General features: G+C 39.9%; 1 protein-coding gene across 6 annotated transcripts in view; it reads left to right on the forward strand.

The window, feature by feature from the left end:
* Window positions 1–24,949, forward strand: part of IQCH (IQ motif containing H) — a 116,547-nt gene that overhangs the window by 5,370 nt on the left and 86,228 nt on the right. For 3 of the 6 annotated variants that reach the window (XM_032764389.2, XM_032764385.2, XM_032764386.2), the window contains exons 5-9: window positions 5,463–5,582; window positions 19,765–19,876; window positions 20,992–21,120; window positions 22,956–23,170; window positions 24,232–24,783. In XM_032764389.2, coding sequence (XP_032620280.1) covers window positions 5,463–5,582; window positions 19,765–19,876; window positions 20,992–21,120; window positions 22,956–23,170; window positions 24,232–24,783 — 1,128 coding nt within the window. Of the gene's footprint in view, window positions 1–3,410; window positions 3,873–5,462; window positions 5,583–14,127; window positions 14,311–18,399; window positions 19,033–19,764; window positions 19,877–20,991; window positions 21,121–22,955; window positions 23,171–24,231; window positions 24,784–24,949 lie in introns of those variants that run through there. The other 3 variants (XM_032764387.2, XM_032764391.2, XM_032764390.2) reach the window with 3 other exon arrangements.

The raw sequence follows: 24,949 nt of genomic DNA on the forward strand, positions 1-24,949 counted from the left end.
ATCATTTACACTTTAAGAGGAATGTAAACTTTACACATCTCTGGGGTTCTGTTGAATAGAACACCCACAAGACCATGCAATATGAAATGGAAAAAAAGTGCTGATGCAGAAAATGGGTTTTAGAATCTTTTGGAAACAAAATACACTTTCCTAGAAAATGTTCCAGCACTCTGCTGTATAAAGACACTTGTATCATGAAAAATTATCAAAGGCCAACTAGTGAATAATCGGAGTATAATCCATGTTTTTTCAACTGTTACATGCACAGGTGAACTTAATTTAGAGCAGGACACACACCACGTCCTACCCTGACTTTCCCTTGGAGGGGGGGTTGGAGCCCCATTGTCCTTTCATTTCTGATATCTGTGACATCTGCTTAAAAATGCATATCCACGGACACACAAGATAGCCCTAATTTCCCGTTATGAAGTAAATGACAAACAGTGCTGTTTTGCCAGCTGTTCTACATGCATGGGATGCTAACATAAAAGCTTTTATTATTAAATAGTTGTGAAATCCAGCTGGGAAATTACCACCTATAATTCCCCACTTTCTGTCTTTTAATCTAGGTAATCCCCAGTTGCAACTATAAACTGTTTTTCCACATCAAAAACAATGTAAGGTGAACAGTTATCAGTTGTTAAGGGTACTTAAGCATCTAAAGGTTTAGTTTATTTAACCTATTGGTTAGAGGAATCAAGTTTCAAACATATATTGTAGATTCTGAAAGAAAAAAATAGTTCATATAGCATTATCTCTGTGGTTTGTGGTCAGTAGCAGGCTGCATCATGGTAGATATGGAGCATAAATTGTGCTTGCAGTAGTTAGCAGAAAACAAGATTACAATCAAATTAACACAGACTATATTTTCACATACAGATTGTTAGAATTCTTGCCATATGCCAAATAGTCTGGCCACAGATGTGCTAGTATACTCTTGAAATTATTGTTTACACGCAGGTACAATATTTCTGAATCATAGCAACAGCAGGATGAGATTGTGCTAGCCCAGATATATGGAAAATCAGGATGCACTGTCATTCTTGCTTGTTGTAACTGGGTTTGTTCTTCCAGGGAAGCCTGAGAGACTTGCACACACATCTCCCACTAGGATTAATTGGAGATGTCTCTTAAATCCCCTGCACAGCAATGGTAGTGAAGACCTTCGTGTGTCTGTAGCTGGGTGATTCAGTTCAAACTTGTTTAGAGAGTCTGCTGGGTTCAAAATACCTGAACTGATCCATTCATTTTTCTTTTCAAAAACTGTTTTACTTGTGGCGCCCTAAAGACATAATGTGGGTTCCCTGTTCTCTCATTAGTATCAATAGGAGTTACAAAGGTAAATGAAGAAAATAGACTATAGTACTGTCAACTAGGTGCAAGCTGTCAATTGCTAAGGATGAGAATTGGTTCAAAGTAGATGAATATACCTTTTTTATTTAAAAGACTAATATGATATAGTCAGTTTACAAGGTGGTGTTCACCTCTGGACAGTGGGCCATGCACCACTTAAGTCCTCAAAAATAGACGGTATGTGGTGGACAGGATTTGTTGGCCTTCTATATGGGCTGAATTTCACCCAGTATGAAGTGACACTTGTACTGAAGTAGAATGAGACTTGATTGTAACATACAAACTATACCGTTCTGTGGATAGTGAACCAGTGTGTAGAAGGGAGAAATACACAGAACCTCCAGTAATATGAAATCCTTTAGCAGCTGATCCACCACTTGATAACGTGGTAGACACATCTACGCTGCTCTGGAATGTCCCTTTCCATTTATCTGTTAGTAGTGGGGCCTGCATGGTGCTTCTCAGTTGTCCTGACCAGAGCCAGTGACACCGGGTGGGATGCCTTGTCTTTTCCCTGTTAGCCCCTTCCCTTGGCTCCTGTTGAGTCCCAGTTACCCTAGAGGCTCTCTTTGAGCATCTTCCATTTTTCAGGGCAGTTTAAAACTGACTGTGGCACACGTCACCCATGATTTTTCTTACTAAAACTGGAATAAGTCCTGTACAGTATGTTTGCAGGACTCACCACTAGATTATTTGCTTGTTGTACGTGTGTAACATGCCAGTTGCCCTGTCCATCACATCCACTTCTTGTGCACTGTGATAACAGAAGCTGGAGATATAGATGATAGAAGTTACAGAGAAATATACCTATTAGATTATCCAGTCTATCTCCCTGCAAAGATTGTTCCCAACAGTACATTTACAGTTAGAAAGTAGCTTTTGTCAGCTTTCTTTCTTAAGCATTTCATTTCTCATTATCCTGAGTGGAATTTGCCACTGGGAGATTTATCATTTTACTGTCAGCATGTGACTGGGGAGTTTACATGCGAGTTGTCTCTTGTTTTTAATTGAGAAGATCTTCAGAAAGAACCATTGCATCTTTCTTTCCAACCGTTGTTTAATAGCACAAGCAGTTTGCATTTTGTATAGTGGTGTGGTGTGGTAATAAAATAAATACTGTACCACAGAATCATTGTTGAGGTGAAAAATGAACTTTCTGCCTCTGTGCAGCCATCTAGGTAAAAAAGTAATTGGTGTGGATAATAACTTTTTGTTTTTGTAAACCAAAGCTTGACAATCACATTTGATATGTTTGTTTATAATTACTTTCAAAAGAAGAGGATATAAAGGTCAGATAAATTCAAACACGTTTAGTTCTTCAATAAGAAAACAAATTGCAATCTTATATTAATAGTTTCAGAGATCATTTTGAAGGTATTGTAAAACATATACTAATTAATTTTGTTTTTCAAAAATTGACATCCCCTTAAAACCCTTTTTAAAAACTTGACAGAAATATCAGTGATAATTTCTTGACTATAACTACATTATATATTTAGCTAGATATATTGAGGGGGGACTTTTCCATTCCTATATTTAGATAATGGGAGTTATGACCACAGAGAGCTGGTGTAAATCAGTGTAGCTCTGTTGACTTCATTGCCGATATGTCAGTTTAGGTCAGCTGAGAATGTTTTCATTCATCAGTTGGTGAATAAACCCATATCTGTCTAAGGTATTTGAGCAGTGTTACTTCAGTGGAACTATTGGGAGATATTACTTCTCTTGATGCAGATCCAGATATTTTGTTCTGACTTTCAGTGCAATTAAAACATATGCACTGTGGTAAATGCAAAAGTTTTCACAGTGATAATGTTGTTCTATGCAGTGCTCCTTCTATTTTTTACAGAAATTGTATGCATTAATTTGAAAATGAGATGATTAAGAAACTGTCTTTACATGTTTTCTGTCCTTTAGGATTGTCTTCCATACTAATTTTTATGAGCAAAACAGCTGGATCTATTCTACACAAATGAAATAGGACATTAAAAAAACTCTGTATTTTAATTCTTGGTACTATAATGATTATTTTCTCATTTGACTTACTAAATAACTGCTCTACCTGCATTGACCCAATAGGCCGTAGCTGATCCACAGAAGCTTTTCTGATCCATAAGATCAATGATCTCTGAATTTAAAAATCTCTAGCAAGCTTGGCCATGATGGATGAAATTATTACTGTAAAGTATATCAACAATGCACATTTAACCCTCTCGCATAATCAGAGCTTGTATTTGCCACATCCAGTTAATAGGAGTCTGATTCAGCAAAGTGCTTCAGGAGAGAATAAGCACACCCATCAAGGAGAAAATAGATCCTTATGGCCAAAAATCCTGACTTACTTTCTGTCCTGAACTGAATTTATTTACTTACTCTCAAGTACCTATTCATTCAGGAATGACCTGCACCCACTGAAATTAATAGGAAGACTCCTAGAGAGGGAGAACAGAATGGGGAGAATTGGAGCAATTTTGAGTTTCAAGCTGTATTTTAACCCTTGCCTCTTTGCTTTCTATATGGTAATTTATTTCAATATATTTTCTGTTCAGCTACAGAATCTCAAGTGTTGCTTATGCCTGTAACTGATCTTAGTATTAGATGTTTGCTGTGTCTCTTGCATACCTTTTACTAATTCCGAGTATAGATTTATAGTGTAGAGATGTAGCTAGAATCCCTTATGGTGCTTACGAACCTAGTTTGGAGTTTACCTTTGGTGACGCTGAGAGAAAAGTGTCTAATTTAAGAGTAAGAGCATACTTTGCCTGTTTAGCCATAGTACATGTTGTCAGAGGTGTTGTCAGATACTACCGGTGTGGTGCTCTGCTGTCTCCCTGTTGGTATCACTCAGCTGCGTGCGTGTGTTTGCTCTGTGTGTTGCCCCAGCTCTGCAGATAGCTGACACAGCAGACAGCAGAACCCCCAATGACCGCAGACTCTAGTAAGGTGCAAAGTCACGTCTGCTAGGTTTATTGCGATCTCGGACACAATGGCAGTTCCCTGTAGGTTTCTTAGCCTAACTCAGGGCATACTACGAGAAAGCTGCCTGTTGGGCAATTGGACTCAGCCAAGTCAGTGGAGACTTTCCACTTGCCCTTCGGCTGGACAAAGACCGCCCCAGGGTGCATTCTATACACAGTACAAACAAGTTAGACATCACTCTGACATTATTGAGGTGCAACCCTGTATGTAGCCAGGTACAACCCCTCTACGTAGTAAGGTTCCCCTTTCACCTTGTACATGTTGGTTTGAACAAAACAACTCTTCCATCATACTTTTTGCCCTGTCATTGGGATGGGTCAGTCTGTCCCTTGTTATCTTGTGTGGAATGTGCAGGTATGTGAAATGTTCTGATATCTAGGTTCAGTACCTTTTATGGTCGTTATCTTCTTGCATCAGGCCCTTTCCTTCCAGCTTCTGTGAGCAGGGCCTGCCTCTGGCTCACAGCTTAACTTTGCTTTCTGTTAGCAAAGTCTTGACCATTACTTTAGTTCAGGCCTCAGGCCTCATACCGGGCCTCTGATACCAAGATTTATATCTTAGGGCCTCCTCTTACTACAGTATATACAAAGTTCATTGGCTACATCTTTCACTTAGATGGTGACAAGTAAATCCCAGGCTGAATTTTTAGTCCCATCATCCTCACTGGAATTTTTAATTTTTTAAAATTAGGAATGTTTTCTTTTGGCAAAATAGAGTAGATGTCCATTTGTAGATTCAATGATAGAAACTACATGCAATCTACATCACTCAAATGGGTCGAACCTAATGTATCGTTTTCCTTCACGCCTGAAATTTAACTGATATATGATGTATAGCTCTAGAATTTTCAGGACATGTTAAATAAGTAGATCCAACTGAGTTTGGTGGAATGATATTTGTGATATTAATTGTCAAATAATCTAATCACAAATACATTTTTTCATTATTTGTTCAGTGGATTGTTGAATAACATTAATCAAATTATTTGAAATCTTCTCCCCATTTATTGAAGAATAAATTCATCAGCAATGTTTTTCATTATTCAATCACTTTTATTATTAAACATTTTAGTTTATGGAGTAAATACATTTTGAGAATATGTATAGTATTCTTTTATGTCTTTGTTTCAGCACAAGCTTGCAATGAATGTGAAAATCATGTATAATCCAGAGGACACCAGTAATAGAGTTCTTTTAAAACAGAACTATGGAATCAGTTTGCCGCTAATTAATAAGAGAAAATCGGCTCCTGTAAGTAATTTGTTTCAGTACCCTTTTTATCAATATTGACCTTATTTGTAGTTTAGGCTTCCATAATGTAATATTTTACATAAGTATATCTTACCCTTGTCTTTTTTCTTTTCTTTTTTAAGTTTCGTAAGTACTACTAAGATCATTTTAACAGAGCAACAATGGTGTCAGATACAGTAGTACAGTAGCACTGTGTTTAAAGTAACAGGGCCTTGATCCTGCAAAGACTTAAGCATGTGTTTATCTTTACACACTGTGAGTAGTCCAATTAAAGTCTGTGAGTACAGTTAAACATGCACACAATCCTTTGCAAGTTTGGGGCTGATGGGATTTTGGGCCTGCTCTAAATTGCACTGAAGGAAATGGAAAGACTCTGGTTTTAATGAACTTTGGATCAGTTCCTTTGTTGTTAAGGAACTGTGAAGGAATAAACTCCGTTTTCAAGATTCTGGGAGCATAATATAAACAATGAGTTTTAAAAAATGATGAAAAATACACATACAGCCCTTAACATTTTGTTGTTATATTCTTCATTGACATTTTTTCAAAAGTAACCCTAACAATAAAATACTATAATTCCAGAGGTAAGTGTCAGTGAACTAACAAAGAGAGGCTCCCTTACTTAAACTAGGGAATCAAAGAATCTTAAACATCCGTATCTTGATGAAGTCTAAAGTTTGCAATAAAGAGCAAAACCCAGAAATACAATGAACTAATCATATAGACTTATATGTTTTAGAAAAATGCTTTAGAACAGTGTTTCCCAAACTTGGGACGCTGCTTGTGTAGGGAAAGCCCCTAGTGGGCCGGGCCGGTTTGTTTACCTGCCACATCTGCAGGTCCGGCCGATTGCGGCTCCCACTGGCCACGGTTCGCCACTCCAGGCGAATGGGAGCTGCTTGAAGCTGCGGCCAGTAGGTCCCCAGGCCTGCGCCTCTTCCAGCAGCTCCCATTGGCCTGGAGCAGCAAACCGCGGCCACTGGGAGTTGCGATTGGCCAGACCTGCAGAAGTGGCAGGTAAACAAACCGGTCCAGCCCGCCAGGGGCTTTCCCTACACAAGCAGCATCCCAAGTTTGGGAAACACTGCTTTAGAGTAATATTATAGTTCTCTTCACATAAAGGGGTGGGGGGATTTGATTTTTTTGTTTGTTTTGGTCCCTGCTGCTGCCTGATTGTATACTTCCAATTCCAAATGAGGTTTGTGGTTGACTGGTCAGTTCATAACTCTGGTGTTCATAACTCTGAGATTCTACTGTAGTTATAATTCAGAGCTGTAAAATTATAGTTCATCTGATGATCTTTCAAACATCAACAAATCAAATGCCTACTGTATTTCACAACTTAGTTACTGAGCAAGAAAAAAGATAGCAAGATCACACTTCATACATGAGACTTCTGTTGTCAAGAGTACATTACCTGTGGAGTGCAAAATGCCACCTCAGATACACTTAGTTATATAAATGACAGCACCTCGATACTATAATGATAGCGTCTTTTTGAAATATTTAAGACAGAGTCTTTGGAATATTTTGGAAGACTAGAATTCTCTTCAATATTGTCTACCTCTCCTTATGTGAGACTGAGATTTTCTAATATGGCCACTATTCTAAATAATCTTTCGACTCCTCTACATACTGTTCCATTATGTTTGGACACCAAATACAAAACAATTAGGTTTATATCATCCTTGTAGAACAACATTCTCTATTCCATGCTCAGTTGGGCTATATTTGACAAGTTTCTTTCTTCAGGGGAAACATAGCTTTTCTCTCTTTCTCTCTTCCCCAATATATCATCAGCTGCCATGTCGTTGCCTCTGTTGAGGAAGAGAGGCTTGTGAAAACAGATGTATTGACTATACACAGAATCAACATTAGACTTTGAGCTTTGTTAAACAGTTTGGGTAGGGCTCAAGATGACTATCTAGGTTTTTGTTTTCTCAGAGCATGGTTTCAAAGTAACTAATTCCTCCCATCTAATTTGTGTAACTTGAGCAACATAAGTTATCAAAATCCTTCTTTCAGTTTTTGAAGATTTCTGTTTATCCAAGATAGTTCTGTGGATGCTGAGTTGCAAAGGCTCTGAGATTTCATTTTCAGTAGACTTGATTCAGCTCCTCTTGAGGAGAATGGAAAGATTCTTCAGTGCAAATTGTGACAGACCCAAAGACTCTATAGACAGGAAGAAAAATAAATAAAGTAAAACCGCTTTGACCAGCTGGGTGCAAGCACCTCGCTCCTTATCTAAGGCATCTGCCATACTTAAACCTGCCTTCTTATTGGATGAAAATGGACATTTTGAAAAAAAGTGGCACAAATGTGTGAGACTAAAATTTGACTCTCAGATTCCTGCACCTCCACCATTGTCCTTTTTAAATATATGAATAAGCATTAACATGGTATTTATCACCAATGTTGCTTTTATATTTAAGATGCACAGACTTATTCCAAAGATCAATTACTCTCATAATTTCAATTCAGCAGTGTGGACCACAAGGAAGCACATGCCAAATAATCTAATCCAAAACACTATTTTACAATTTAATTTATGTGATAGAAGCATTATGCAGCAAGCCTTGTGCCATACGCAGCATTCTAGGGTGTTTGGTTTTAAAGAACATAAACAGCATCTGTGAATGGCACAGTTGTGGGCTGACACTTATAAAAAATGATTTTTGAACGCCGTTGCCCAGACTAAGAGGTGATTTGTCTAACCCTGTGATATAGAGTTAATTAGAAAAAAACATCATGGCTAATGGCATTTTAAAACCACTCTAAAACAGAGGAATATTATTCTGCTGTAGAGAGTCATGTGTTTTACCACTCTCACTGAAACATGTACTGATCAGCGAAAACTTTTAATGTTGACTTAAATTACAAATGTTAATCTAAATTAGGGAAGCTATTTGATACATACTAACAATTGCTAAGAAACTGTGTATAGCATATGGTTTTATATATAAAAATATGGCAGAGAGGTGGAATAACCAAACAGGTATTTTCCATCTTCAACTTCTATAATTCTTCAATAGCACTACTTAGCCAGTAGCCTTTTAAAAGGTTGGGTTTTTTCTTTCTTTCTTTCTTTCTTTTTTTTTTAATCTCAGGAAGTACTTTGTTTTATACATTTTTTAGAAGATGTTTCAGTTGCTATTGAAACCTAATGTCAACAATTTGAAAGCATGAGGATTTTTCTGGATTTGTTTTCAAAATAGGCCTCAGAGGGTATTGTCTGTACTGCAATAAATGACTTGTGGCATGGCCATGGCTGGCCCGGGTTCAGCTGACTTGGGTTTGCAAGGCTGTAACGTTGCAGCCCAGGTGTTTTGGCTTGGGCTGGTTCAAGCCCTGCGAGCCCAAGTCAGCTGACCTAGACTCTGAGATTCTGTGCTATGGATTTCTTATCACAGTATAGCCGTACCCAGGACCGGTGCTAGGGGTTTGAACGCCCTAGGCGAACGGCAATTTTGCCGCCCCACGCGCTGGTGCCGCGGCTCCAGTGGAGCTGCCGCAGTGGTGCCTGCAGAGGGTCCGATGGTCCGCGGCTCCGGTGGAGCTGCCGCAGTCATGCCTGCGGGCGGTCCACTGGAGCCGCTCGAGCATCCAAGCATCCGCAGGCATGACTGCAGCAGCTCCACTGGAGCTGCCAGCCGGCCCCTCTGCCAAAATGCTGCCCACCAAAAATTCTGGCACTCTAGGCGATTGCCTACGCTCCCTAAATGGTAGCGCTGGCCCTGGCCGTACCCCTAGAGTGGGATTGTGGTTGCAATGATATCCATGAGTGTCAACTATAACAAAACAAGTTACAACTGCTGCTCCATAATTAAATTAAGATACATACTGTAATTGTGGAGCTGGGACTGAAACCATGATCCTCTGGTTTTAAAAATAAAGGTCTCTCTACTACTTTATCTACTGAAAGACCTTGATTAGAAAAACCCTTATTCTCTCTAAGATGTAACCAGTCAATAGAGGGCAACATGCCTGTACACATATAGGGCTATTAACAAACTGCTTTTGAGGTAAAAGGAGACAAAAGATATTAGACAAATCAATTTCAAATCAAGATATAACTGTTTGTAATGACCTGTAACTTAAAAACAGTTTGACAGATTTTCTTCAAACTGTGGAAATATTGTTCTTTGAAAGAAGAGTGAATGTGACAACTTTCCAAGTCAGTAGCTGATATTGGATTATTATGATGAAAGCCGAGTGCAGGCTTTAACTGTGGAGCAGTTACTGCCACGCCATAGTTTTGTCGTTATGTTGCCTCAACTCCTATTTGTCTGATCAGCATTAGCACTTTTCCTCTATCGTAACATTCCATATATAGCTAAAACTAAGTAAAGAATATAGTTCCATTTTAAACAACAAAGATATTTTGGGCATCACATTATTTGCCAAGCACATTCTGGGCAACAAATGATGAGGTGATACCCATTAAAAATAGACACTTCCCATGGAGCATCTAAGCAAAACAAAATGCTGATCTGAGTTGCCACAAAAATAACTCTGACTAACTGCTGTGACCTAAAAGAGATTCACAACTGCACTTTCGGTTTTCCTAGGATCGCTGTGCTGCTATAGAATTATACTGGCACTTTGGTCCCAGTTTCCATCTAAATAAATATATAACGTAATGTAAACTTAGAGCCTTTTAATTTATTCATGAGGTATAATTTAATACTTTGATTTTTTGTTTTTATAAGTCGCATCATATTCATTATTTTTCACTAACTTACTTCAGTTATAGCGGTATCCATCACCATTTCTTTATTCACTCTTTTGCCTGTGTGTATGTTGATGCTAATCTTATACTCTCTCACTGAAAGCATATATATTTCCATAATTATAAAGCAATGCTTAGTGTGGCAGTTCTGTTAATATCAAATGATTGGAAGGACGAGCAGAAGAAAGAAAGGAGCAAAAGACCTCAAAACCCACTTGTATTTTAAGCCCATGCATATGACAACAATTACAGTCAAAACATAATTTGGCGTCGGTAGCAGAATTAGAATTAAACAAATTGATTTTACACGACAGTAATTCCTAATGAGCTAGTTGCTTTTGTAATCTGTACTAAGAAGCACATGAATTGTTGCCACTAAAAATAAAAAAGGGAATAATTGGTGAGATGGAGTTAACTTAACAGATGACTACAGTCAGCATCCTTTCAACCTAGAAATGGGAATGTGAAGGTCACCCCCATCTCAGATGACAAACAGAGAACATTTTGTGGGTAAACAAATTAATCTTTTGAAAGGTCACCATTTGTTTTAAGTTTTTATCCAGTTCTTGTCATCTGGAATCAGAGATTGTCTGTCATTTTGCTAGGCAGGGTGCAGTCGGAGCCACCAAAGCTGCTTCTGTACATATCAGCATTCCTTGAGAAAACTCAGTGCCTGATTGCGATGCTATGGGCTGCTGGTTTACAGCTGTCTCCGGACAAGAATGGAGGCCCACCCCTGAATTCCAATAAGATGGGCCTGCATATTCTGCTTGGTGTAAGCTGGCCCTTTGCCCACAAGTAAAATGTATTGTAGTTCAAGCCAGCAATTATCTCTCTTACTTCCTTCTGTGCTGCTTCTGTTCTCTTTTTCAAAAAACAGATGTGATATTCACTGAAGTTCTGCATCTATTCTCTTTCACACCTGCTATGGCAGAGTTTTAACAGAGGTAGATTTTGGGAAAGCTAGCAGTAAGCCATCAGCTATCATTTCTTTGATAACAGTTTAAAGGAACAGTGCTGATTTTTCAGGTAAAAGGAATTTAGTGCTATCTCTTTAGAGAATCCAAAGGATATTCAGAATAGATCTACTGTATTATTATGAAAAAGCCCTAAGCAGTTCCATATTTAAGGTTGTGTTGGGCTGTCCACTTAAAACAGAGTTTATATTGCCCTGTATACATAAAACCTCCTTTTTGTCGTCACCCACAGTCTATACTAAAGTATGTACATTGGAATAAGAAGGACAAATTTGAATTTTTGAGAGAATTTTCAAACCCTGAAATCTCAGAATTTCAGCAGACAAACCCTTTGAAAAATCATTCGTTTCTGACATTTTTACAAAGACCGTTGTAATTTTTGGGCACTTATCACGTTACAGTGGCTCCACTGATGTCATTATGAGTTTGGATTCCACATTCCACTTCATGGTGAACAGAGGAGAAGAATGAAGTCATCTGAAAACAATTTTCAAAATATTAAGATTATTTGGCTTGTTTGTCATAATGGCCTTTATTTTTAAAAAAAAAAAAAAAACCATGGAGGCTGATGGAGTACTGCAGCTTCACTGCGACTTTCTATTCTCCAGTGCTACCCCTCTGTCTCCACTGCTTAGCACATACATATCCAGACAGAAAAAGTGTGTCAGCTTAGAGGCTAACTTATTAAGACTGTACATCTTAGCAGTGCATACCATAAAACAAACAAACAAACCAACCTGGGGAAATAGGTAGTTAAGTCATTCAGCACCCTGTCATCAGTTTTTCACAACTTGAATTAACTTCATTCCATCATTCCCAGCCCACGTATTCTCCTCCCTCCTCCTGAACAGCCAGCAGGTCCCATTGATCACCAACCATGTATATTCATGTGTTTTTGATTATTAATATGGCTTTCTATGGTTTCATAAATTACATCATAGATCCCTTAGCATAGATGTACATATGTATATGAGGTCTTGTGTCAGATTGCAAATGGTGGCTGTAACGTACGTTTTTCTGTAATGTTCAGGGAAATGTGTGTGAATGGGTGATCTGTGGTGTTAGTGATTGCTGTTAATTTGTAATGAGGAAGTTACAGGATGGGGTGGGGTTAATAACTTTGTTTAAAAAAAAAAATTACATGGAAAATTAAGTTGTCCTTTGAAGAATTACTGGACCTGATTCTTCATTCCACTAGCGTAAATCTGGTGCAACAGAGTGGAGAGTCAGCCCCATTGTGTCAAGTGTGGAGACAAAATTCACAACCAAATTCTTTGCTTGAATTGTTCTGTAGAAGTCAGTAGATTTATACCAGTAGAGAATTTGGCTCCTAATCATTACACTGTGAAACAGACAGATTTTAGGTGTGCTTCAGGTGCAGATTTCAGTGCAGCCTCAACCATCAAGTCACTACAGAGACGTCTCTGTGTGTGTGTGGTGTCATTCTCACTAAATATGGCTGTTTTTTAAACAAAGGACTAAGTGAACTAATGGGAAAAATTCTTGCTACATTAAAACAAGTACACCATTTAAAATGAAGCAAAGAAAAAGTACCATACAGAGTGGGACAGTTGTATCCACAAGAGAAACACACTTTTAAAAGGCTGATAGAATTGTTTTTCTCATGTTTCCGGTTAATTATACTCAAAAGCGCCTGAGATGAAAAAAATACTTTTGCGACACACTCCAGGCACGTTATACAGAGCAAATATTAAGCCTGCATGACAAATGAAGTGCTCGCTTCTCACCTTTGAAAACTGTACTTTAAAACACCCATCACAAGCAAGTACACTGTCTGCTGACTCCATAAAAAGATACTTGCTGAATCATAATGTTTGTAACTTGCTTTACTAGAAGATATTACTCATAGAGGAACATCTCTTAAATTCTAATCAACTCTCTTAAACCCGTTATGGCTCAGTTATAGCTCTTCTAAGCCTGAGTTGTGTTGTGGACAGAGGAGGTATGTGACAAGGTGAACTACCAGAAATTATTAGGTCTGATTCTTCGCTGCTTGGTTATTCAGACCTGTGCAGCCAGGGTGTAAAACATGGACAAATGAGAATGGTAGAGTTTTAGACTTTGAGTAGTCATTTACAACTGTACAGTGTGCAAGGTAGTGAAAAAGGAGGCACGTTTTGCCATTGGAAGCGCTCCACAGGCCTTGGGAGAGCATGGGAAGGAGTGTCACTTAATCGCCTGTAGAACAGGTGTAACCAATGCTTTTACAGAGCTCCCTTCCCCCAGTCCAGCCAGTGAGGTATGCAGGATACGTGGTGCCATTGCCCAGGAATATCCTCTCTAGAAGCATCAGCCAGCCGTCTTCTATTTGCATTTCCCAGCACTGGAAGTTGCTGTGCCTTCTTTCCCTCTTGTGCACCTACATCATGGGAGACATTAGTTAGACCTCCAAATGTAATTAAAATGCACAGTTCTGACCATCACTGTACATGTTCCTTCTTTATCCTATTAATCCTATGTATGTTGAGGGGCTAATTGTTCTATCGAATGCCTCTTTTCCCAAGACCAGTTTAATAAACAAAGCTCTTAGGGGGCCTCCTTTTATGTGCACGTCTAGCACATTTTGGATGCTACTGCCATACAGATAATAAATAATACTGATTGTGGGTAACTAGATGACACAGTGAATTAATACAGTCACTTTTTAACTCTGGAGAAACTCCAATGAAAGCTTGTGTGAAGCATGAAATCATACAGCACTGAATAATAATACAAATAATGAATGATAGCAATAGTGAACTGCACATGGACACTTTCTTCAGTATGGGTTATCTTGCTATTAATGAATTGTATGTTTATTTTTTAAACAGGCCAAAAGTCAGTTAAAGGAAAATAACTAATACCTTAAAACACACTTGCCACGTTCTGCCTTCACTTGCTTCTGGGCAGCCCCATTGAAGTCACATGGAATAAACTACAGGGGAGGGCAAAAAGCATAACTCGGTTCTATAAGTGGAAATGTCTTTGTAGTGAAGAGAAGCTGTGATGGAAAAGCAAGAGGGTTAGTAAAAAAGAGGAGGTTTACTGGGCTGGATAGAATTTTCCTGATTAAGAATTCTGGGTCAATTCAACTCAGGTTGTCCAGCTATAACAAATTCCTTGTAGTAGAGTTGCACAATGTAAATGGGAGCATAAATCACCCTACTGTTTAAAATGCAGTTACATCTGCCCTGTTAGTTGACACCTGCCTTTTACTTTAGAGAAATTTAATTCCACCTACCTGCTTCCTTGCCTTACTCTTCAATTTCCTCCTCCTCCAGAAACAAATCTAGGCTTCTCTTGAACTCATACTTTCTGCTTCAATTGCTTTGTAGCTTATTCCATACGTTTACTGACACACACACGGTGCACACTACTGCCTATCATGAAAAATCTGCTAGGATTTAAACTTGAGAGTGAATCTGGCCAGCAGTAAAATCAATGCTGCTTTACAGATACAGCACAAAATGGCAAAGGTTTGAAAAGAGAGCTGCTATTTAATTAAATCTCATTCTTTTAGTATGTACTTTATTGTGTCCCCACGTGCAGGGAAACAAAACAACTTACTGGTTGCAAGATTTAAGTGTGGGTGAGGGGATGCGTAGCTCTGACCTTCTTTGCTCAATATCAACCCATTTATAATCTTGGCTGGTGTAAACTTAATCTTTGCCACATTTCTCATCGTTATACTCTTGGAATATAATGAAGTAAAGATTCATACCTCTCGTTCCCTTAGAGTATAATGTTTCATAATAGCTGCAACCAAAAATGTGCATCTATTATTGCCCTAAAAAATCTTTACTGTAATGAAGCATGCATACTATTCAGTCTTCTTGGTAGCTGCCATTGGCAATGCTATTGTATGAATCAGGGTGTAGAAATTATGAATTGCATATTTCAATCTCCTCCATTTCCTAGTTAGAAATATGACAAATGGCCTATTCTTTTTTATAACATTGAATAATTTTGTTGTTATTTTTGTGTTACAAGAGTGCCCAAATCAAGGCCAGGGCCTCATTGCTCTAAGTGCCGTACACATAATAACAACAGTTATTAACACTTGGTTCTTATAACACTATTCATCAGTAGAGTCAAAAGCACTTTACAAAGGACTTAAGTATCACTATCCCCACTTTACAGGTTGTCCAGGCAACCTTAATTCTGGCATTTCGTAACTTTTGTGTGCTTGACTGTATTATCTTAATAATGTTCTTCTCATGCAATTTTGTGTGTGTGTAATTTCCTAAGCTTTTAAAAAAGCGAACTGAAAAATCAGAAACTCCCATCATGTGGCATCATATTGACACCCACATGGTTCAGCAGCAGGTTTGAAACCTTTAATTTCACCACACAGATCTCTCCACTTGAGGTCATGGAGTCTTGATGGCAGTAGTACATTATCATATTCTGGGTGGACCAGCACTGTGGTGGGCTGGGGCAGGGTGTTGGGACACTTAGCCAATGGATTTCACAGGCCTTTGCTGACATCAGAGGAATGGTGATATTCAGGACTCTGAGGTTCCATTCCAGCTCTGGAGGGCAGTGTTCTCTAGTGGGCACACTCTTCTGCCTGTTTTCCCCAAAACTTGACCCCCCTTCTTACCCTTCCCCTCCAACCTTTCCTATTCCTCTCCCTTCCCCACATCTGCCTCCTAGTCCCAATTCCATTCTCCTCACCTAGCCAGTCCCAGTTGCTAGTCCTCAGGCTTCTCATCTCAGTCCCAAACTTTTTGTCCAGCAAATGCTAATCTCACCCCTCTGGAATCCCTGACCCAGTCTCCCCCACTTCCAGGCTCCTTGTGCATCCATTCCCAGTCCCTCTCTAGTCTCCCAGCTCTTTGTCCCCTGCTCAGCCAGCCCCAATCTTCCTTCAGCCCCATCTCCTCAAACAATGTCAGTCTCCCTCCACCTCACATGGCTCCAACCCATGCATTTACCTCCCTGGCTGCATGTCCCAGTCTCCTTGCCCTGCCAGTTGATCTGCCTCTGCACTTGAACTCCTAGTCCCACTTTCCCTCTCTGCTGGACACTTCTCAGTCCTGTCTTCACCCTCCTGCCCACCCAGCTCCTTGTCCTAATCTACTCCCCTACCTCCCTTTGCAAGTCTGGCTCTTGTCCCCTGTGCATTCAAATTGGATAGCTTCCTCCTCCATGCTGCCTGGGCCCAGCAGGAAAGTCACTGGCGGCACTGGAGCAACAGGCTCCCTGCTTCCATCCAGATCTGGCGCAGCCCATAGCAGCCCAGAAGTGCTATTGCAGGGAAACTCCTGCTTAGCCCCTGACTGCAACATGCCCAGTGTGGTTGGAATCTTTGGAGAATGTAGCTGCTGAAATCTAAGAAATGTCTTTTGAGCATGTGTAAACTGTGATTTTTTTCAAGGCTTATAACTTGGCCAAATTTTGGTAGATTTTCACAGGGATAGCAAAAGGCCACTGAAACAAAGATCAGTTCCCTGATAAATTTCAAGTCCCTTCTCCAAAATATGGGAGCACTAGAGCTTTTCAAAGAAAAGGGCACCAGAATTTTTCAGCATGAGCAAAATGGTGTATTTATCCATAGTCTTGTCCTAAAAAATGGCTGAATCATTTTGGCTGACATTGTCCAAAAAAGTTCAACCTGTAGCAGGCACTGTGCATGGAAAATTTCAGCCCAAATGGTTAAAGTATGGCAAAGTTATAACTAGAAAAAAAAGGTTCTATAATAGGAAATGTTGAGCAACCTCAGTAATAGGTGGGCTATCTGCCCTGCCTATGATAAAACATTGGAAATCTTTTCTGGTCACTTGTCTAACCATTATCAGTGAGCAGTTTACCGGAGGCTTCACGTTAGTAGTTAGTTTGAAGGAGGACAGGATAATGACCTTGCAAACAGTAGAATAATTGACTCTGAAGAACAGATTTTCAGCACGCTCCTCCAATTTTATGTGTGAAATGAATTGGGTGAGAAGCAAATGTTGTTTGCCTTCAAATAGCCATTTAGATGTGCAGCTTGGTTAGTTGAACATTCACTGGGCTGAAAATGTGTCCCTGAATGCTCTTGTTTTGGATTTGGTCCCCTTTACTTCTGTCCTTCACAAAAGCTCCATATCATACAACCTTTCTCACTACCCATGAGGAAGGTTGGATGAATCCATCCTTATTCCTTCAGCTCCAGAGGAAGTTCTAGTAGGCACTGAGCCCCTGGCCTACTGGAAAGGGAGGGAGTGGGCCTTTTGTCTTTTGTAGCAGCATATTGTGCATCCACTAGACTACTGGATTGACCAAGATGCTCATTTCATTTGTCCTTTGCCTGCGGAGCAGAGCAACTCTGAGATTAGCATTTTCTTCTCCTATGTTGTGCCATTGGTAAACTTAACAAGTTTGTATCTGGAACCTTCATCTAAGCCATTTGTCGCAAAGGGGTAAAGTCTAAGATCAACCTGTTTATTCCTGACAAAACTCTGCTTTCACTTTTCTTGGCTTTATCTATTGCTGCATTTTAACTTGGATCCCTGATGCTTCTGATTTCAGAAGCAACTTGGCAGGGGTAGTTTATCAAAGGCTCTCTGGAAATCTGGATAAACTGTGCTCTATGCCTCAAAACTGTTAGGCCTGCCTTTTACTTCTCCAAGATGGTTGAGAATATTATTTAAACTGGATCTTTCTTGACTCCCTAGATTTACCTATGCCTTACTGGCCCTAGAATCAGTCAGGCAATGCCATTTTCCACTGTTGTGGTTTTACTGTCTTTGGGCCAGATCCCCAATTGGTGTAAATTGTCATGACCCCATTGAAGTCAGTTGAGCTATCACGTTTGTTTCTATGGTTATTAAGCAGACCCTCATTTATTCAAATGCAACAGGCAACATGGAATTTATTTGGATAAACTGAAGTTCAGAAAAGAAGGGGAAGTTTTTCACAAACTTAATTAAATCGTTGTCGAAGCTCATAAACTATAGTTTTCAGATATGTAATGTATAGAAGGGAACACAGCCCAGGGGGTTTCAGGTAGTGGATTCTACAGCATACATTATTATTCAGGCTTTATGTTCGATACTATCTTTCTGTCTCCTTGATAGATTCCTCCCAATTCCCCTGCAATAACGTCTTGGAACATGTAATGTATTGAAAAGTATTTTTAAAATCACTCTATATCACCCTTTCAGCATAGCCATTCGTATGGAGATATTTCTATATTTATATTGATAGAACTCACCAATAATTAGAAATTGAATCTTCTATTCTGAAACATTACAGCAGAGTTTTAGAACAGTGATATGAAGCAATATCAGATTAAAACAGATTAGAAATCACTTTCTTTCTCTCCTTCGTCATTGCAGCTGTTTGCTCTGACATTTTTCTTGACTTGTGACCAAAGATGTGATAATTTAGTCCTGAAAATAATAATTGTCAGATTTATGATCAGATATCAGAACCAACTCATATTGTCTTTCTGTATGTGAGTGCCACTATACTCGACCTCTGAGTTTGCATGTTCAATTTTGCATATGCAGAAATCGGCAAGCATCTGTTTTATTGTCACAAATCAGGATATTTGTGATGTTTAATAGCACAAAGTAAGTGCATGCCTAGAGTTGCACACGCAATATCAGAGGCTTATTTGATCCTCTCTCTGAATGCTCATTTGCTTCAGGTGGGATTGGTATACGCAGAATGGCAACATCTGGCCCATCCTGTATAGCAAGATGTATCCTTACCAGTGCAAAAAGGAAATGTTTATGATACCTGAAGAGGGAGCCAAAATGTTAAGTGATGGTGTTGAGTACATGTGTGTATATATAGTAATGTAAGATTATAAAAATCTGTTCTTTCCCCTGTGCAATGCTCCATATATGGGATACTAGGCATAATAGCTATAATCTCATTGCCATATGAGGATTGTGTGCGTGAACATGGTGCCTTCACACCGGCACTTAGAAGATGCAGGCTTTATCTTTAAGGTACCCTCAGACTTCATATCTTACAGTAATTAATGTTCACTGATTACAAATAGTTACATATACTGTAAATACAATAATATTCTGTGCAGTGAATTTGCTTAGGATCTATTTACATATTTCCAACTACTATCTCCTGCTTCCTTTCCTTTCTAGTACATGGCATGTGTACATGTTTCCTGTATTCAAAGCCTGCTCTGTCAAGAGATACTATGTTTATAATATAGTCATTAAAATTGAGCAAAGTCCTTGCAGTTCCTTTATTAACTAGTACACTGACTTTGTGTAGCAGAAATTGCAAGACGTTGATTGGATTTAATTAACTTTATTTTAAATTACATACACTAATGACAGTAGACAATAGTGCAGCATGTTCATAAGCAGTAAAATCAGTGCCCGTACTGTTACATTATTAAACCTTAATGAAACTGTTCATAGCAGAAATTGTATTTATTATTTAGCTTTATGCAAGTAGAAAACTGAGTTCTCTGCAAAACCAGAAATATTGGTTGCTAAAGGAGCATTCTCTCTGTGTTTAGGTATGCACTCAGAAGATCGTGAAAGGCCCTACAGTTGGTAACCTCTCGGTTTTGCCTGCCTCTCATCAAATGGATTCTCCCTTATCTATATTAGAAAGAGATGCAAGGAAAGGTCAGTCATAGATGCCTAATCTTATCATTTTTATGCCAACAAGATGAAATACTGAGCTCTAAGGAGGCAATGTTATCTGCTGGGAGTCAAGACCTAGTCTGCCTTGTGCAAGCCATTTAGCGTCTCTACTCTTGTCCATTTTACAGACTGGCACAATAATATCTGCTGCACAGGAATATTGTGAGAATTCATTATTTAATGTTTGTGATGCGCACTGAGATTCTTTGATAAGAGAACTGAAAAGCATTATCATCATCAGTAAAGCGTAAGGGCCAAATCCAGGCTGCGTATCCCATGAATGGATGTATGGCAAAAGAGCTTGCCAGTTGGAGAACCTTGAGGCACAACTGTTGTACCCTATGCTCCCCCAAAACCAACAGAGTTTATTCTCAGCTGCTTTCTGGAGCTTCAGAGAATGAGTTAAGGGACATCGTCAGTATATTAAGCACATACTTTCTGTAAGCCAGCGATCAACTTCTTGCACAGAGTTTTGTCGCTGCTGGAAAGAAAAATCTGTGAAGACTTTCTGTGTGGTTGCGCCAAGATCAAAATAAGTGGCCACTATGAATGCCTGTTTCTTCAAAATAATCAAAGGGGCCTGAAGTTGCCCTGGGACTGTAACTGGAGCTGCATTTGGATTATTTAGAGAATGGACCAAATCGTTTGTAATAATTCCATAGCCCCAATTACAGTGTAATTTACAAGTCTTTCTTTTCAGTAGTTTTACTACATGTTCCTCATTTTCACAAACATATAATTCCTGTTTATAATACTGTCCCAGTCCAGTACATTTCATTTGAATGTCACTGTTTATAGGCAAAGTTTGCCTTCCTTGGATTTGTCATATAAAGAATACCACTGCTCCTCTAGTTCCAACTGATATGAGGAAGAATTCATTAAAACAAACAAAAAGGCTTGTCTTAATCTCCATCTAATTTCTTTCTTTACAATTACCAATTGACAACATCTTGTCTTTGATGATTAGGGAAAGAATAGCTACAAGTCCTTTAAAAAGCGTGAAACATTTTTCTTTAGGTAATCTGAGATGCTCCATGTAACTTTATAAAACAAGAAATTAAATATGACATTGTTCAGCAATGTTTTTCATTTTCTAGGTATTTTGAATCTAATTGAGCGAAGGCTAATTCCACCAGCAGCAAAGATTACACTTGAGTCACCTCCTGTTTTACCCAAAGCAGCTCCTCTCCATGAATTTCACAAACAGCACAAGAAGCCAGTTGTAGGTAAGGATAAAGGTTGATCATTCTAATCAGTTAAATTTTAACTTTGCCTTCTATTTCCCAGGCTCTTGTTTTCTCTTAAGAGAGCTGCTGAGGCAGTGAACTCAGGGCCAGGTTTTAAAGGTATATAGGCATCACACAGTGCAGAGAGGCGTCTACTGGGATTTTCAAAAACATCGAGGCCCCCAGCTCCCATAGATTTTGATTAGGCTGCGTATCTAATGTGTGGATGTATTGGAAAAGAGCTTGCCAGTTGGGGAATCATGGGGCACAACTGTTGTGCCCTACTCCAGGCTCCCCCAAAGCCAACAGAGTTTATATTCAGGTGTACTCTTGAGGCTGGAGTTCCAGAGTTTTCAACAGGAGTTCAGCACTGGGATACTCCTGAAAATCCCACTAGACGCTTATCTGCATTTGTAGATGCTTAAATAACTTTGAAATCTGGCCCTCAGTGCTCAATAGTGAATAAAGCCCATAATTCAACTGTGACTTATGCTAACTGATTGAGAATTGATGGTGCCAAGATACTGGAAGGCTGTCTGAACTAGAGGAAAATCAGAGAGTTACTCAGAGGAGGAGTGCTACCAAAGTACACCAAACCTGAATGTGGAATACAGAATCTACTCAAATCTAGCATTCTCTTGCTGCCTAAGTCTGTATAGAAAGGCTGAGGTCCCTATGGTAGGAATGATCAAATCCACCCTGACAGCAGTTGCTTTGGATTTGAAAGGCTTCATGATGGATGGATGTGACCAAAAAATGAAACCAAGGGCTGTGAGTTATCATGGCAGTGGCGTGGAATAACATGGAGTAAAGGTGACAAACATTTCAAGAGTGCTATAGTATACACCAGGGATGGGCAAAGTTTTTGGCCTGAGGGCCATATCTGGGTGGAGAAATTGCATGCAGGGCTGGGGCAAGGAGTTGGGGTGTGGTGTGCAGGAAGGGGCTTGGGCAGAGGAGGGATGTGGTGTGCAGGAGGGGGCTCAAGGCAGGAGTTGGGGTGCAGGAGGGGTGCAGGGTGTAGCAGGGGGCTCAGGGCAGGGAGTTGGCGTGCAGGAGGGGTGCAGGGTGTAGCAGGGGGCTCAGGGCAGGGAGTTGGGGTTCAGGAGGGGTTCGGGGTGCGGCAGGAGGCTCAGGGCAAGGAGTGCAGGAAGGGTGTGGAGAGCGGCAGGGGGCTCAGGGCAGGGGGTTGAGGTGCAGGAGATGTGCAGGGTGCAGCAGGGGAATCAGGGCAGAGAGTTGGGGTGCAGGAGGGATTTGGGCTCCAGGGTGGCAGCGGCGTGCATTGGGGCCAGGGCAGACTCCCTGCCCTGCACCGCTCCAGGAAGTGGCTGGTACCACGTACCTGCGGCCTCTGGGGGAGGGGAGGCATAGGGCTCCGTCCGCTGTCCTGGCCTGCGGGTACTTCCCCTGAAGCTCCCATTCGCCGCGGTTCCCCATTCCCACCAATGATCAGGTGCTTGAATATGTTGTGGAAAGTGAATATACAGTTGAATGGTACACTAGCTTTAGAAAATGTATATTAAAAATTGCTATGGTAACCTGATCCCAGTATCTGTGATAGCAGATCTGTGATTGTCCTTCAATCTGTTAGGCTTTTATTAGCATTTGATGACAAAGTTATATCATTAGTGCTTTCCTCCAAAAATATTGCTGGTTTGGTCAAAACTTAATATTTGGATTACATCTTTTGGAAATAGCAACCTAGTTGGACATCAAAGTAAAGTAAGATAGCTTCTGGGCCAATTTCTACTGGTGAAATTGCACTTTATTTTTATTGTATGGTATTTCGTTTAAGCAATGAAACCTTACATTGCATTGTTCTATTGGTACAGGAGGGATTGGTAGCAAGGTGGACTTTGCTGGTACAGACATCTTCATCTTTCCAGACACACAAAGAGGTCCCGATGACTCGTATTCCTCAAACAAAGGTAGCATTGCTCCACCTCCATCCAGCAGCTCCATGGCTTCAGCTAAGAAATCAAAGAGATTATGGGCGCAACCAGCTCAAGGGCTGGAGTTGATAAATTGCACTTCCCCTCCGCCAAAGGTATTTAAGCATTGATGACAACAAGATTTTATCATGTAGATTTTCAGTGCTCTATTCATCAAAGATTGTTTAAGACATGATCCTGCACCACTGAATCAGGCCAAAGCCAACTGAAATAAATAGAAAGACTTCCCTAATGCTAGTTTGCTAAAGTGTCTCTCCTGTAATTCTTGCATTGTTCATATAGGCACCCAGAATGTCTCACATGCAGCTATAGGAGAGTTTGAGTCTGAGTGATAGACTTCAGTTATTACTTGAGGTTTGATGGTTGTTCTTGGCATCAATGCATAAGGGACATCCCCTTCTCTTTGCATGCACCTGAATTAAAGTGTTGCATACAGATCAGGACTTTGAGTTTTGCTTGGCCTTTTAAGACCTTTGTATCATTAGCGTGCTGATCCATGCTATGGCCCAGATGAGAACTGAAAAGGAAAAATAAAGCAAGCTTGGTGAATAAGGCTAGAAAATTTGAGTTCAAGTGCCTTGAAATAAATAAAGTTGGAGCAAAAGCTAAAACTGGTGACCAGCTGAAGTCTCCAGTGGAGACAAAGAGTTCTGGTAGGATTCAGAAGTGGTGAGTCTTGATACGTAGTTTTGGGAGATGAGAGCACTGTCCCTGGTAAGCATGTAGGAGAGGATGTTATCCATTCTGTCAGGATTGGTGGACATCTCATGAATGAGATAACAATGTTAGAAGGCTGTTTTCTGGTAAATCATACAGATTGTGGGATCAGCTGACCATATCAGAGTTACTGTAGAGCTTTATTTTATCTATGATAAGATCAAGCATAGTTCCCATGAGCAACTAATATATTTCTATAAAAATATTAATACCCTTGAGTGACCCCTAAGGTACTTTTCTGGTAATGAGTTTTAAAGTATATATGGGCCAGCCTTTGTGCTTATGACATGTATATGTTAAATCAATATGAGGAATACATTTCTAGATCCATAATTTCCCACAGTTGTGTGGTAAATGATAAAATGGTAGTATGTCTTGACCACTCATTTATAAGTAGCTGCAGTTACTTTTAATCTGTGGCTGTGCTCTCTTTCCACAGAGCCCACATATGATGCCATCTCAACCCTTACAGAATACATTTTTGGATTATGATATAACTATTTATAATGGCACTATAGATGATAAGGCTCCAGATTTCCTGCCATTCAAGCAGCACTATTGTTTGTCCTGGGGAAGTATTCTTTCTTTCTTGGAATATGTTGAGAAGCTTCTCAAGGACTATGCAGTACCATTGGCTATAATAAAGAGTAAGAAGTTGATGGAACTCATATCGGACTTTGAACTTAACCAGAGGCCAACCAGAGATGACCTTCTGTCGGTGATAAAGAACCGGACAACTGTGAAAAGGATCTTAAATCAACCTGGCCAGAGATACAAAGGGCAACATGGTACTGAAATGGCTGCCACAAAGATCCAAGCAACATGGAGGCGCTATAAGGCCAGAAAAGCCTACATCCATTTCAGGCAGCAGCAGTGGGCATCAGGTGTGATTGCCATTTCTTGGCTCTTGCATAGCCACATGGCACGTGTAAAAAAGACCCTGAAGGAATCACGTCAGAGACACCTGGAGAATTTTTACATCAGGGCCAAGGTGTGCAGTGCTGCCAGCTGCTACTGCAGCACTTCTTTTCTAAACATCTCTTGCTTGAGTAATCGCAATAAGCTGTTTCCATTTTTTTCCCTTTAACCATACATTTGTCTGAGCATCATATTTCATCCTTCATCAGTGATTCAGCCTTTGTGGCTGCAGAATCTGT

Source organism: Chelonoidis abingdonii, chromosome 9 (assembly GCF_003597395.2).
Source record: "Chelonoidis abingdonii isolate Lonesome George chromosome 9, CheloAbing_2.0, whole genome shotgun sequence".
Taxonomy (NCBI): domain Eukaryota; kingdom Metazoa; phylum Chordata; order Testudines; family Testudinidae; genus Chelonoidis; species Chelonoidis abingdonii.